This window comes from Schistocerca nitens, chromosome 1 (genome assembly GCF_023898315.1).
Source record: "Schistocerca nitens isolate TAMUIC-IGC-003100 chromosome 1, iqSchNite1.1, whole genome shotgun sequence".
In the NCBI taxonomy this organism is placed as follows: Eukaryota; Metazoa; Arthropoda; class Insecta; order Orthoptera; family Acrididae; genus Schistocerca; species Schistocerca nitens.
The window spans coordinates 606,507,832-606,521,040 of record NC_064614.1 but is presented as its reverse complement, the minus strand read 5'-3'; the positions used below and the strand labels follow the sequence as shown (position 1 = coordinate 606,521,040).

Sequence of the window (13,209 nt, the reverse complement as noted above, 5' to 3'; positions counted from 1 at the left end):
ACACACACACAAAAAAAAAAAAAAAAAAAAAAAAAAAAAAAAAAAAAAAAAAAAAAAAAAAACTAAAAGACTGTATTTTCTACTTCTTTGTATAATTTTTATTTACTCACAAATAGTCCTCAGCCTTTAGGCCAGTCTAAAGTGTTTTGTGGTTTGTACAAAATAGAATATATTACTTTCGTGAATTGAATTGTAGTGATATGAACATAAACGCATTTGAAATGCATTTACCTGAAATAGAAAACGGTAACTTATGTACTGAAACGACTGTGCTTTTAAATTTTTTTTTTATGTTCATGTTGGCTCAAAAATGCTGTCTAGTTGGTTTGACAGCTTGGCATATACTGGTCAAATAATAAAGCTAAGCATGGAATGAATAGAATATTAATAATTTCAAATGCCAACACAAATTTCAAATGTGTAAGGCATAGATTTCTAATGAAGGTAAATATATTTCAAATACGTTTACATTCACATTATTAAATTTCTATTCATAGAGGTAATTATTTTATTTTCCACTTGTACGGTGTGAATGGACCTGTACAATGTAGTAAAGAGTAGAAGTTCTCCTTTGCCTGGAATCTACAGAATTTGAGAAAGCTTTTTAAGTTTTGAGAAAATTTTTACTAATAGCCTTTGAGAAACAAGGCATTGATTCGACTAATTTTAGTTTACTGAAGAATATATCTGAAATGCTACAGCTTTCATGAGATTTAATCTATCTAGTATTGCTGTGGTTTGGAAATATCGAAGATCCGGGGCTGATGGACTGAGCAGTCTGAGTACAGTGGGGAAGTGGGTAGTCTCCACGTGACCTGTGTTTACATTTAGTGATTTTGCTGTTTCCTCTTCATTTACTGCTCTCACGCCAAATGAAAACCAAACAAATTTCTGTGGCCGGGAGCTATCAAGTGAATTAAAATGCATTTACATAATTATGGAAGGCAAAAATATATAATTAGTTTCAGATTTTAGTTTATTTCCACCTTTTGTGACGGTCAAGCATTAATCGCCTTGTAGAACAGTGAAGTTATTTTTGTCGGTTTGCTAACGAAATTTCCTTTTATTAATCTTTTCCGCTGAGGCTGTCAATATGTTTGAAGCGAAGTGTTTAATTCCACACTATTGGCTAGTTTCAGCTATTCGCTGCATTTCAAGTGCACATTTTCATCTTCTAGCAGGTATCGCATTATGCCGTAATAAAGAACCAAACATGAGATAACACAGTACTGGTACTCCAAGAAAATTTGCATCCCAAAAACCACATTTAATAGCTTAATATCAGGTCGAGGCCTACTTAATTGAGAATTTGGACATACGAATGTGAACTTTAAATATGTACATTTTAGTATGGTTCACGAAATTCCAATGTCTTGTTTCTTTTATGACATAATGTAAGATTTTCTAATGTTTTACACATACGTACATACAGGCCTCCTAAGTCATCATAGCTATGCAAGCGCTGTGACACCTGTTGGCGCTCTCCGGCAACTCCTGAAACGAACAAATTTCTAACAGGTCACAGTAAAACATTGCGAATGGTGGTTTGAAAAGCATTACGTTCAAAGTAAATTGAACTATGAACTACGTGCGAGATTGTACAATGAATTTCTTACATCACAGAGCGTTTGACTCTCATTTAATGACAAGTCATTTAGAACAATTTCGAGCCCAGAAGATCAGACATTTATGTCGTTATTAAAAATTTTACTGGCTTATTTGTGTGATATATTTTAAAGTGTAATACTCGCATAAAAGACCAACATTATATGTGAAAGCTTAGCTTCTCTTGCGGTGTATTAACATTCAACATTATGTATATTAATTTAAACCGTTAACTGTTGCTGTTTGTGTGTTCGTGCTACTTAATAGTGATGTTGCCATTGGCTTACTGCATCATGTGTCCTAACTTCTGAATATCCATTGTCATCGGCTGGCGAGATCACGTGACATGACCTATGACTCGCTTACAAAAGCGCATCGCAGTCTCGATTTCAATGCTTCAGAAAGTAACATGCGGTGTTTGGTGGAATTCGAATTTATACTTTTGTGATATGAAAATATGCAGTGTACATGTTGCTGCACATAGAGTTCTTTCCAAAACATGTTTTCTTCCCCGAGTTTCATTTTCTAAAGCACCGAGAAATTCTACGCCCGCGTATAAAACCATAACCATTCAAAGCCTTGGTAAGTTATACAGTTCCGAGAGAAAATATACTGTCAGTTAACAGAGAAAAAGTGCATTTTCACCCAGGAGAAAGTCTATTTTTAACCAGGAAATCTGGGAATTTCTTTTTCTTGTCTGCATATACACCCTGATTTATGTATATAGAGAACAACAGTGGTCCTATCACACTTCCCTGGGGCATTCCTGACTATACCCTTGTCTCTGATGAACACTCGCCATCAAGGACAACTTACTGGGTTCTGTTACTTAAGAAGTCTTCAAACCACTCCCTTACCTGTGAACTTGTTCCATATGCTCGTACCTTCGTTAATAGCCTGCAATGGGGCAACTTTTCAAATGCTTTCTGGAAATGTAGAAATATGGAATCTGCCTGTTACCCTTCATCCATTGTGTGCAGTATATCGTGTGAGAAAAAGGCAGGCTCAGTTTTGCACCAGCTATGCCTTCTAAAACCTGTTGATTTGTGGACATAAACTTCTCAGTATCAAGAAATTTTATTATATTTGAACTGAGACTATGTCAAAGGATGCTGCAGGAAACCTAAGTTATGGATATTGGTCCATAATTTTGTGGGTCCATTCTTTTACCCTTCTTAAATATACTGGAGTCGCCTGTGCCTTTTTCCAGTTGCTTGGTACTTCATGCGGGGTGAGAGATTTATGATAAATGCAAGGTAGGTAAGAGGCCAATGCTGTAGACTACTCTTTGTAAAATTGAACTGGGGTTCCATCCAGGCCTGATGATTTGTTTTCAAATCCTTAAGTTGTTTCTCTACGCCAGGGATGCTTATTATCATGTCGCCCATATGGGTGTCTGTCCAATGGTCAAATGACAGTACAGGGTTTTTGAAGCAGCTTTTGATGTATCTCGAAAGATATGTTTGCAGTCAGTGTGTATCGTCAATTTGTATATATGATGCTATATGGTTTCTGATTGTGAAAACCATTAAAATCTGACTGCTCAGTGAACAATTGAGATGTGTTTTGGAAATTACCAAGGGAAAGGGGGTGGGGGGAGGCAGGGGAGAGGATGACAAATAAATTGATAGGAAAGGGACTGGAGTGGCTGGGGTAATAATGAAAATGAAATGAAGGTAGCTAGGGTGTTTAGCTAAGGGAATGAATATTAGATGGGGCGTGTAAATTCTTTGCTGGATTCCATGGCTACCTAATGAGAGTTGGGTGGTCAACATTAGAAAAAAATGGAGGAACTGCTGGGGTGTATATGGCTGAATGCATGGTAAGTCTAGATGAGGTTTTTATCCAAGTGTGCATGCGAGATTAGATATTATTATGATGAAGTATGAAAAAAAAGTTCATGACATTCAACAGTTATGTGATACAGTGACTGCAGCTCTTTCATATGTGGTTGTGTTTAATCGTGTTCTACTGTTTTCATATATTGTTTTTGTCAGTCGAGCTGAATATATTGTATAGTCATTTTCCTTTTTTTATAGGGTTAAAAAATGTAAAGATTATTACGAAATTTTGGGTGTGTCGAAGGATGCTACTGATAGTGAAATTAAAAAGGCATATAAGAAGCTAGCCTTGTTGCTTCATCCAGATAAAAATAAATGTCCTGGTGCCAATGAAGCTTTTAAAGGTTAGTACTTTTGGTAAAAACTTTAGTGCATTTGTAACTACAATGATTGCATCCCATTTATTGTTGTGTTTAGATGTAACAAACTTTCTTAATGTGAAATGGAGACATTGAGTCGCCAACAAGCACAGCAAAGACTACTATACATTTAGGCTGTCAAATTTGTCCACCTACAAACCCTATGACAGCGACCCCATTCCAGAAATTTAACAGGATATCAAGTCTCTTCCCAAATCCTTAGGTTCATCCCAGAACCACCCCTCTCCCCCGTCTCTCCCCCGTCTCTCCCCCGTCTCTCCCCCGTCTCTCCCCCGTCTCTCCCCCGTCTCTCCCCCGTCTCTCCCCCGTCTCTCCCCCGTCTCTCCCCCGTCTCTCCCCCGTCTCTCCCCCGTCTCTCCCCCGTCTCTCCCCCGTCTCTCCCCCGTCTCTCCCCCGTCTCTCCCCCGTCTCTCCCCCGTCTCTCCCCCGCCTCTCCCCCGCCTCTCCCCCGCCTCTCCCCCGCCTCTCCCCCGCCTCTCCCCCGCCTCTCCCCCGCCTCTCCCCCGCAACCCAACAAGCCACCTCCCTCAATGTTGACCTCCACCTCACAGATGGGTACATCAATACCTCCATCCATATCAAACCTACCACCCACGAGCCATACCTCCAATTTGAGAGCTCTCACCCATTCAATACCAAAAAGTCTCTTCCAGGCAGCCTAGCCACCTGTGGCTGCCATATCAGTAGTGACAAGGAGTCTCTCTCCAAATATACCAAGGGTCTCACTGAGGCCTTCACAGACTGAAATTACCACTCATACATGAAAAGATCTCCTGCTCGTTGTCTCTCCAGTCCACCTTCCACACACTCACTGTCCGACCATAAAGGAGCACTCCTGTGAGACTTAGTACCACCCAAAACTGGAGCAAATGAATTAAATACTCTGCCAGGGTTTTGAATACGCCTTGTCATGCCCTGAAATGATGGATATCCTACCTACCATTCTTTCCGTTGCTCCCATGGTGGTATTCCACTGCTCACCAAACCTACACAATGTCCCTGTCCATTCCTACTCCACACCTGCTCCCAACCCCTTACCTTATACCTCATATCTTTGCAATAGACGTAGATGCAAGACGTGTCCTACGCATCATCCCACCACCACCACCACCACCACCACCACCACCACCTACTTCAGTCAGATCACAGGTATCCCCTATCCCATCAAAGGCAGGGCTACCTGTAAAAGCAGTTATGTGATCTACAAACTATGCTTCAAGCACTGTGCTGCGTTCTGTGTGGGCATGACAACCAACAAGCTGTTGCCAAGAGACAGCTGGACCACCCCATTGCTGAGTGTGCTGCTCAACACTATGTACTTCACTCCAGTGACTGCTTCACAGCCTGTGGCACCTTCATTCCTCCTAACGCCAGCTTTCCTGAACTGCGCAGGTGGGAACTCACCCTGCAATATATTCTACGTGCCCGTAACCCTCCTGCTCTCAACCTTCGCTACTTCTGCCTTTCACCCACCTGTTCACTTCCCCGCTCCCATTGCAGCACTACACAGCTTTCTATTCCACCAACACACTCACTAGGCTTTTCCATTCCTCTACTCCTCTCCTTTTTACTGTAGCTTCATTACAACAGTTGTTCCCCATCCTTCCCTCATTCTGACCACTAAGTTTCATTGGAAAGAGAATGAACTTCTATTAATAGTTTGATTTGTGTTTTTTTTCAAAAATAAGAACAATCTAAATTGCAGTGTTTAATTGACTGAAGAATGAATCTCATCATTGAGCCAGTGTTGAATGTTGAGCTTCCGTCTTCTTGGTAATTTTGTGAGTACAACTGTTTGAAAAGGCAAATAATTAATAAGTGTGCTCCTGTTGAAGATTATTTGACATTGTGTAGATTCCAATTTCTGTAAACAGATACAGTAAGCTAATTCCAAAAATTGACTTTATAGCTGTGGGAAATGCTGTAGCAATTCTAACAGACCCAGAGAAACGAAAACAGTATGATTTATATGGGTCAGAAGAAGAGAGGTTGCAACAGTCCAACAGGCATAGTCATCGTGAATACAATTACACAAGAGGATTTGAAGGTACAGTAGAAAAGTCTGTGATTGTTTCGTGAGTCAGTATGCATGTAATAAATTCCTCAAACCCTTGGGGTCATGTACCTGGCTTTCGCCATGACTTGCAGCTGAATTTGTTGCAGAATTTCTTTTGTTCATCAGTATGTTAATGAAGTAATGTTTTGAGGTTCAGTTCTATGGGCCACTTAAGCAGGTTTTAAAAAATCTAAAGGTGGTAAATATAATAATTACATGTAATGTAATAAGCAATTTGAAGGTCAGTTTTCACTTGGATGACTGTGTGGTTTTTGTAAACGGTTGGGATGTCAGTAAGTAGGTAATTTGATACCATTTTCATTCCCATTTGATAGTAATATTTTTACAGGGGGGGGGGGAGGGAGAGAGAGAGAGAGAGAGAGAGAGAGAGAGAGAGAGAGAGAGAGAGAGAGAGAGAGCGCTGGTAGTGGGTTCACTATTTACTCTTTGGAGTCATTTATTAGCTCTACCAATAAAGCAAATGTCATTCGTTATTTGCTAGTCAGATTTGTAAATGTGTTTGTTCTACTGAAAATACCTAATAGACTAAAACATTTTCATTACTGACAACACTCATCATACACACAGATAGAAAATATCTACACTGTCTACGTCGACTCATTCTTTGTGCAGATAGCACCTATAACAAAATTAAAATGGCCTTAAGAGTCCTGAATCTATGAATATGGATTTCTACTGATTCTTACAGCTCTTGTACAGGACAGATTCTTTTCCGCTGATTCTTCTACACGTTCTCCAGATTACATTTCGGCCAAAAAGTTCCTGTTCCAGTTTTAGTGTAGAAAATTCAGGCCGCCTACCTCAATAGGCTTCGTGAAGCCCATTCCCTTCACTCTGTGAGAATAGATACCACTTCATTCAATGAAAAGTGGCATTGAAGAAACATCAACTTGGCCTGGAGACAGTACTTATAAGTTTTTAAGAAAATATCAGGTTGTATCCACTTATGTAAAAGTTTTGAAGTTCACTTAATTCCTCTTTATTGCCTTGTAAACAAATTTAAATGGCTGTCAAGTTTGCAATTAACTGCCGTAAGACTATTATCATTACAAGTTCAGTACTACCCGCGGCTATCCATGATTTACTTCATTAGACCCTTCAGTAGTCTTCTTTAAAAGAAGTGCTAGCTGTAATATTCCATGAAGTTCACATGCAAATAATGTGTAAAGTAATTCACCTAAAAATCTGTTTCTCTGAATGGTTTACAACTGTAATTGCTTAACATTTACTATAAAAGGACTTGAAGAATAATGATTTTCTTCATCTTGGCTAAAATTTGTGAGTTGTAGCTCCTCCTGCTCATTAAGAAGCCTACCAAGTGACTCAATTCACTGAACTGCAGCAGAAAGTCCCACTTTATTATCCATTTCATAGTGATTGACTCGCAACTTTGAGTTCATATTCTGGTCACATTGCACTGTGAACATAGATATGTTATACCTTGCTGAAATCGTGGAAATGTCTAGTTCTTTAGTATATGACTATTACATCTTAGTTGAAATGGGGGTTACATACGCAGTAATATTTCAGAGAAACCGAGCTTTTTCTAGCTTTCTTTGGTGAGTGTCAACTTTAAGGGTGCATAAAAATCAGACTGTAATTAGGAGAAAAATTTTCTTTGCTTAGTTTAGATATAACCTTGTCCTGTTAAATACAGATTTTCGTAATTTTCTGATAACTTATTTCATCGTTATAATGTGAAACGCAAGACGCTGTGATTGAGCTTACCATTGTGGCTGTTGCGACAGAGAAGGCACTGGTGTTCAGTGTGAACTTTTAATGGTTACATCACTAATGAATACTCCTCATGTTTGTTAGTTAAGAATTTGTAAAGTAGTTGTGTTAGTAGCTGCAATATATGCAAGGCTCTGGTGGAGTGTAGTTGTCACACCAGTGTGCCACCCTTGTGTGGCCATAAGCACTTTTTTGTCACTGAAGAATGGCAACTTCATAGTCGCATTCCAGTACAGCTTTGGTGTGTTCAAATTTCTTTTTCTTCTTCTTCTTCTTCTTCTGCAAGTAGAGGGAAGTTATATGGGAAAGTGCAAATAAATGTTCAGTGTGCAAGCAGCTGACAATAAATGAACATTTGTATAACACATGTGGACAGTAAATGGAGAAGTTGATTAGCTCAAATAACTTTTGTAGTAAAGAATGATGACTGAAATAAAACCCACCTTAACCACTTTTGGCTGACGTCTCGCTGCTGCTATTGCAGTCATCGACTTAGATCAGCAACAATTCTATTGCTATGGCAAGATTGTGGGCGTAATTGTTTTCAAGTTTGTGTACATGACTCTGAATTCATTGAGACACATTGGGGAACACTTTCCATAGTGGAGCGACACAACTGTAACATATTATTTATTTTTATAATAGAGGGAAACATTCCACGTAGGAAAAATATAACTAAAAACAAAGATGATGTGACTTACCAAATGAAAGTGCTGGCAGGTCGACAGACACACAAACAAACACAAACATACACACAAAATTCAAGCTTTCGCAACAAACTGTTGCCTCATCAGGAAAGAGGGAAGGAGAGGGAAAGACGAAATGATGTGGGTTTTAAGGGAGAGGGTAAGGAGTCATTCCAATCCCGGGAGCGGAAAGACTTACCTTAGGGGGAAAAAAGGACGGGTATACACTCGCGCACACACACACACATATCCATCCACACATATACAGACACAAGCAGACATATTTATTTTAAAATTCTTGTTGTCCTTTGCTACCTTGTTCTTGACAAATGCCTAAATAAGTTCAATGGTGTTCAATTTGAAGTGCACTACAGGCAACCAGCAAAGTTTAACTTCCTTGTCCATTATTGCAAAATACTTTCCAAAAGGTATTCTTGCACCCTGAAGTGCAGTTGCGCATGTTCCAATAGGCCAGTTTAATAAATTTCTCATATGATGTGGCATTAGATGGAAGCTCTACATTATTGTGTTTCATCCATTCAATAATGGACTCCATTCTCCATTTCTTAAATGGATTTCATGGTACTGGGTTGATCTTGTGGCACAACATGACATGGACTCGACTAATGTCTGAAGTAGTGCTGAAGGGAATTGACTCCATGAATCCCGCAGCCCTGACCATAAATCCGTAAGAGAATGAGGGGTTGGAGATCTCTTCTGAAGAGCACGTTGCCAGTCATCTCATATATGCTCAATAATGTTCATATCTGGGAGTTTGGTGGCCAGCAGAAGACCGTTCCTGGAGCCACTTCGTAGCAATTCTGGACATGTGGGATGTTGCATTGTCCTGTTGCAACTGCCCAAGTCCATTGGAATGCACAAAGGACACGAATGGAATCAGGAGAGAATGGTTATGTATGTGTCACCTGTCAGTCACATCTTGACTAATCAGGGGTCCCATATCGCTCCCAACCGCACATGCCTCACATCATGACAGAGCCTCCACCAGCTTGAACAGCTACCTGATGACATGCAGGATCCATTGATTCATGAGGTTATCTCCATACCCATACACGTTCATCAACTTGATACAATTTGAAATGAGACTTGTCCGACCAGGCACCATGTTTCCAGTCAACAACAGTCCAATGTCTGTGCTGAAGGGCCCAGGCGAGGTGTAAACTTTGTGTCGTGCAGTCATCAAGGTTACATGACTGGGCCTTAGGCTCTGAAAGCCTAGTCAATGATGTTTCATTAAATGTTTTGCATGCTGACACATGTTGATGGCTCAGCATTGAAATCTGCAACAATTTGCGGAAGGGGGGCACTTCTGTCACATTGAAATTTTTCTTCAATTGTCATTAGTCCCATATTTGAAGGATCTTTTTCTGGCTGCATCGATGTCAGTGATTTGTGTTTTACTGGATTCCTGATATTTACAGTTCACTCATGAAATGGTCGTACGGGGATATGTCCACTTCATCGCTACCTTGGAGATGCTGTGTCCCATCGCTTGTGCTCCAACTATAACACCATGTTCAAGCTCACTTAAATCTTGATAACCTGCTATTGTAGCAGCAGTAACTGATCTAACAACTGCTCCAAATACTTATTGTCTTATATAGGTGTTGCTGATTGCAGTGCTATATTTTGCCTGTTTACATATCTCTGATGTGAATACACATGCCTATACCAGTTTCTTTGGCACTTCAGTGCAAAAGAATTGCAGATCCGTCTGGTAATTTTTTTGAGGATGCTCCTAAAACACTCTTTGTAGTTTGTGGCATTCATTCCAGAATGATAATCTGCACCTCCTTTGTGTCCAATAAAACATAAGCCAGCGTTTTGCGTGAACACAATTTTATTCCCGATGTGGCACATTATAATGCTTTTTTCAGAACCAGACGGTGTTTTGAATTCCTCCTTTCCAGCCACTCGAATCTTTAACACTTCCTCTTTGATAATCCTATTCATTTTCTGATGCATAAGGCATATTTTGTTCTTGCCAGCCAAACTTCCTGGAATGATTTGCACCACGCCAACTCTCATCATTGTAATAAACAGTCCATCCGGTGTTGCCCAAGTGTCTTATTTCCCACAAGAACTTGTCTCTTTTTTCCTACTATTCAGTTATTTTCCATCAGCACAGGTCTTGCGTTGAACTTTTTGTATCTGAAGTCCACTTTTCAAATATTTGTTCCGCTCATATCAGGAAAGTCTTCCACTTCATTCTTCAATGCTTCCAACATGGCTGCTACTGTTGGAAATTGCTTTCCCACATAGAAGTCTTGGATTTTTCTTCTTGTGACTCCCTGTGTATACTCATCCAGTATAAACTTCTGTCGGCTGCCAGAACTCTCTCTCTCTCTCTCTCTCTCTCTCTCTCTCTCTCTCTCTCTCTCTCTCTCTCTCTCTCACACTCACACACACACACACACACACACACACACACACACACACACACACACACGTGCGCGCGCGCATCTGCACCCATCTGCACATACACAGACACAAGCAGACATTTGTAAAGGCAAAGAGTTTGGGCAGAGATGTCAGTCGAGGCGGAAGTACAGAGGCAAAGATGTTGTTGGATGACAGGTGAGGTATGAGCGGCGGCAACTTGAAATTAGCGGAGGTTGAGGCCGGTGGGTAACAGGAAGAGAGGATATACTGAAGGGCAAGTTCTCATCTCTGGAGTTCTGACAGGTTGGTGTTAGTGGGAAGTATCCAGATAACCCGGACGGTGTAACACTGTGCCAAGATGTGCTGGCCGTGCTCCAAGGCATGTTTAGCCACAGGGTGATCCTCATTACCAACAAACACTGTCTGCCTGTGTCCATTCATGAGAATGGATAGTTTGTTGCTGGTCATTCCCACATAGAAAGCTTCACAGTATAGGCAGTTGGTAAATCACGTGGGTGCTTTCACATGTGGTTCTGCCTTTGATCGTGTAAACCTTCCGGGTTACAGGACTGGAGTAGGTGGTGGTGGGAGGGTGCATGGGACAGGTTTTACATCGGGGGTGGTTACAAGCGTAGGAGCCAGAGGGTAGGGAAGGTGGTTTGGGGATTTCATAGGGATGAACCAAGAGGTTACGAAGGTTAGGTGGACGGCGGAAAGACACTCTTGGTGAAGTGGGGAGGATTTCATGAAGGATGGATCTCCTTTCAGGGCAGGATTTGAGGAAGTCGTATCCCTGCTGGAGAGGCACATTCAGAGTCTGATCCAGTCCCGGAAAGTATCCTGTCACAAGTGGGGCACTTTTGGGGTTCTTCTGTGGGAGGTTCTGGGTTTGAGGGGATGATAAAGTGGCTCTGGTAATTTGCTTCTGTATCAGGTCGGGAGGGTAGTTGCGGGATGCGAAAGCTGTTTTAGATGATATTATAAGAAAATACATTACAGTCCTTTACATTGTTTTGCAGTACAATGAAAGCTGTTAATGTATATCTTCAAAAGTATTGTACATACGAGGGTAAGTCAATTATTATCCACAAAGTAGTTACAATATTTTATTGTAATCAAATAGAAAACTTACAAGAACGTCATTTTTCGACATAGTTTCCTTGCGTTTCAATGCACTTAGCCATCATTGTACAAGCTTCCTGATGCCCTCGTAATAGAAGGTTCTCAGTTGAACTGTTGAGCCAGGAATGCAGCACTTCTTTCACTGCTTCGTCAGAGGCAAATCGATGGCCCCTTAAGGCCTGTTTGAGTGGACCAAACAAGTGATAGTCAGAAGGGGACTATATGGAGGATGATCCAGTACTTCAAATTTGAGTTTCTGGAGTGTTTCAGCAGTGTGGGCAACAGTATGCGGACAGGCATTGTCGCACAACAACACAACACCTTTTGACAGCAATCCTCGCCATTTGCTGTTTATTGTTGTGCCCCTTTCCCCATAATGCTCCAGTACTGGACCGTGTGCATCCCAAAAAACCCTAAGCATCAGTTTTCCTGCAGACAGTTGGGTCTTGAACTTTTTCTTGCACGGCAAATTTGGATGCTTCCATTCCATACTCCGCCGTTTACTCTCTGGCTCGTAATGATGGATCCATGTTTCGTCACCAGTAATGATCCTATCTAAGCCACTTCGTTACCATAGTGATCCAAACGTTTTTTGCAGATGTCCAAGCGCGTTTGTTTATGCAACTGTGGAAGTTGTTTTGGGACTCATCTTGCACTAACTTCATGAAACCCAAGTCTTGTGGATGATTTCGTAGGCAGAACCATGACTAATTTGTAGATGATGTGCCACTTTGTCAATAGTTAATTGTCTGTCTAAGAGAATCATTTCACGTGAACGCTAAATGGTTTTTTCATTTGTGGCGGTAAATGGTTGTCCGGCTCCTTCCTCATGCGTAACACTTGTGCGACCATTTCATAATTTTTCAATCCATTCATAGACACTCTGTTGTGGGAAAACACTGTTCCCACACCGCACCAAAAGTCTTCGATGAAGATACGTCTTCCGACCACAGGAAAAGGATCACTGAACGTTGCTCTTCTTTGGTGCAAATAGACAGCGGAGCAGCCATGGTTAACAGCAAGGCAGCAATAACAAAACTAACCTAGCAGCTTGAAAATTGTAAAGATTTAACAAAAAATAAAAAAGCGTGTGTCGTCAATGTAAAACGGCAGTGCTACTGAAATAACAGAAATATAACTAAATTGCGGATAATAATTGACTTAACCTCGTAATAACAACAGATTTTAACAGCATAGTTGTAGTAGCAACACAAGACTGTATGTGAAGTATGAAATAAATCGGAAAAAATTAGCAATGTTTCCTGTCAGATTCATAGAGTGTGTGAATAGATGTTTTGGTCAGATACCAGGCTCCTTCACTGCCCATGTGCATGCACGCTAGAGTGGGTGGGGTGGGTGAG

The 13,209-nt window shown here is 40.8% G+C and overlaps 1 protein-coding gene across 1 annotated transcript in view; it reads left to right on the top strand.

Moving 5' to 3' along the window:
- Positions 1-13,209, top strand: part of LOC126256750 (dnaJ homolog subfamily B member 12) — a 138,968-nt gene that overhangs the window by 69,501 nt on the left and 56,258 nt on the right. Inside the window, exons 4-5 of the mRNA XM_049955506.1 lie at positions 3,645-3,790; positions 5,736-5,873. Coding sequence (XP_049811463.1) covers positions 3,645-3,790; positions 5,736-5,873 — 284 coding nt within the window. The remainder of the gene's footprint in view (positions 1-3,644; positions 3,791-5,735; positions 5,874-13,209) is intronic.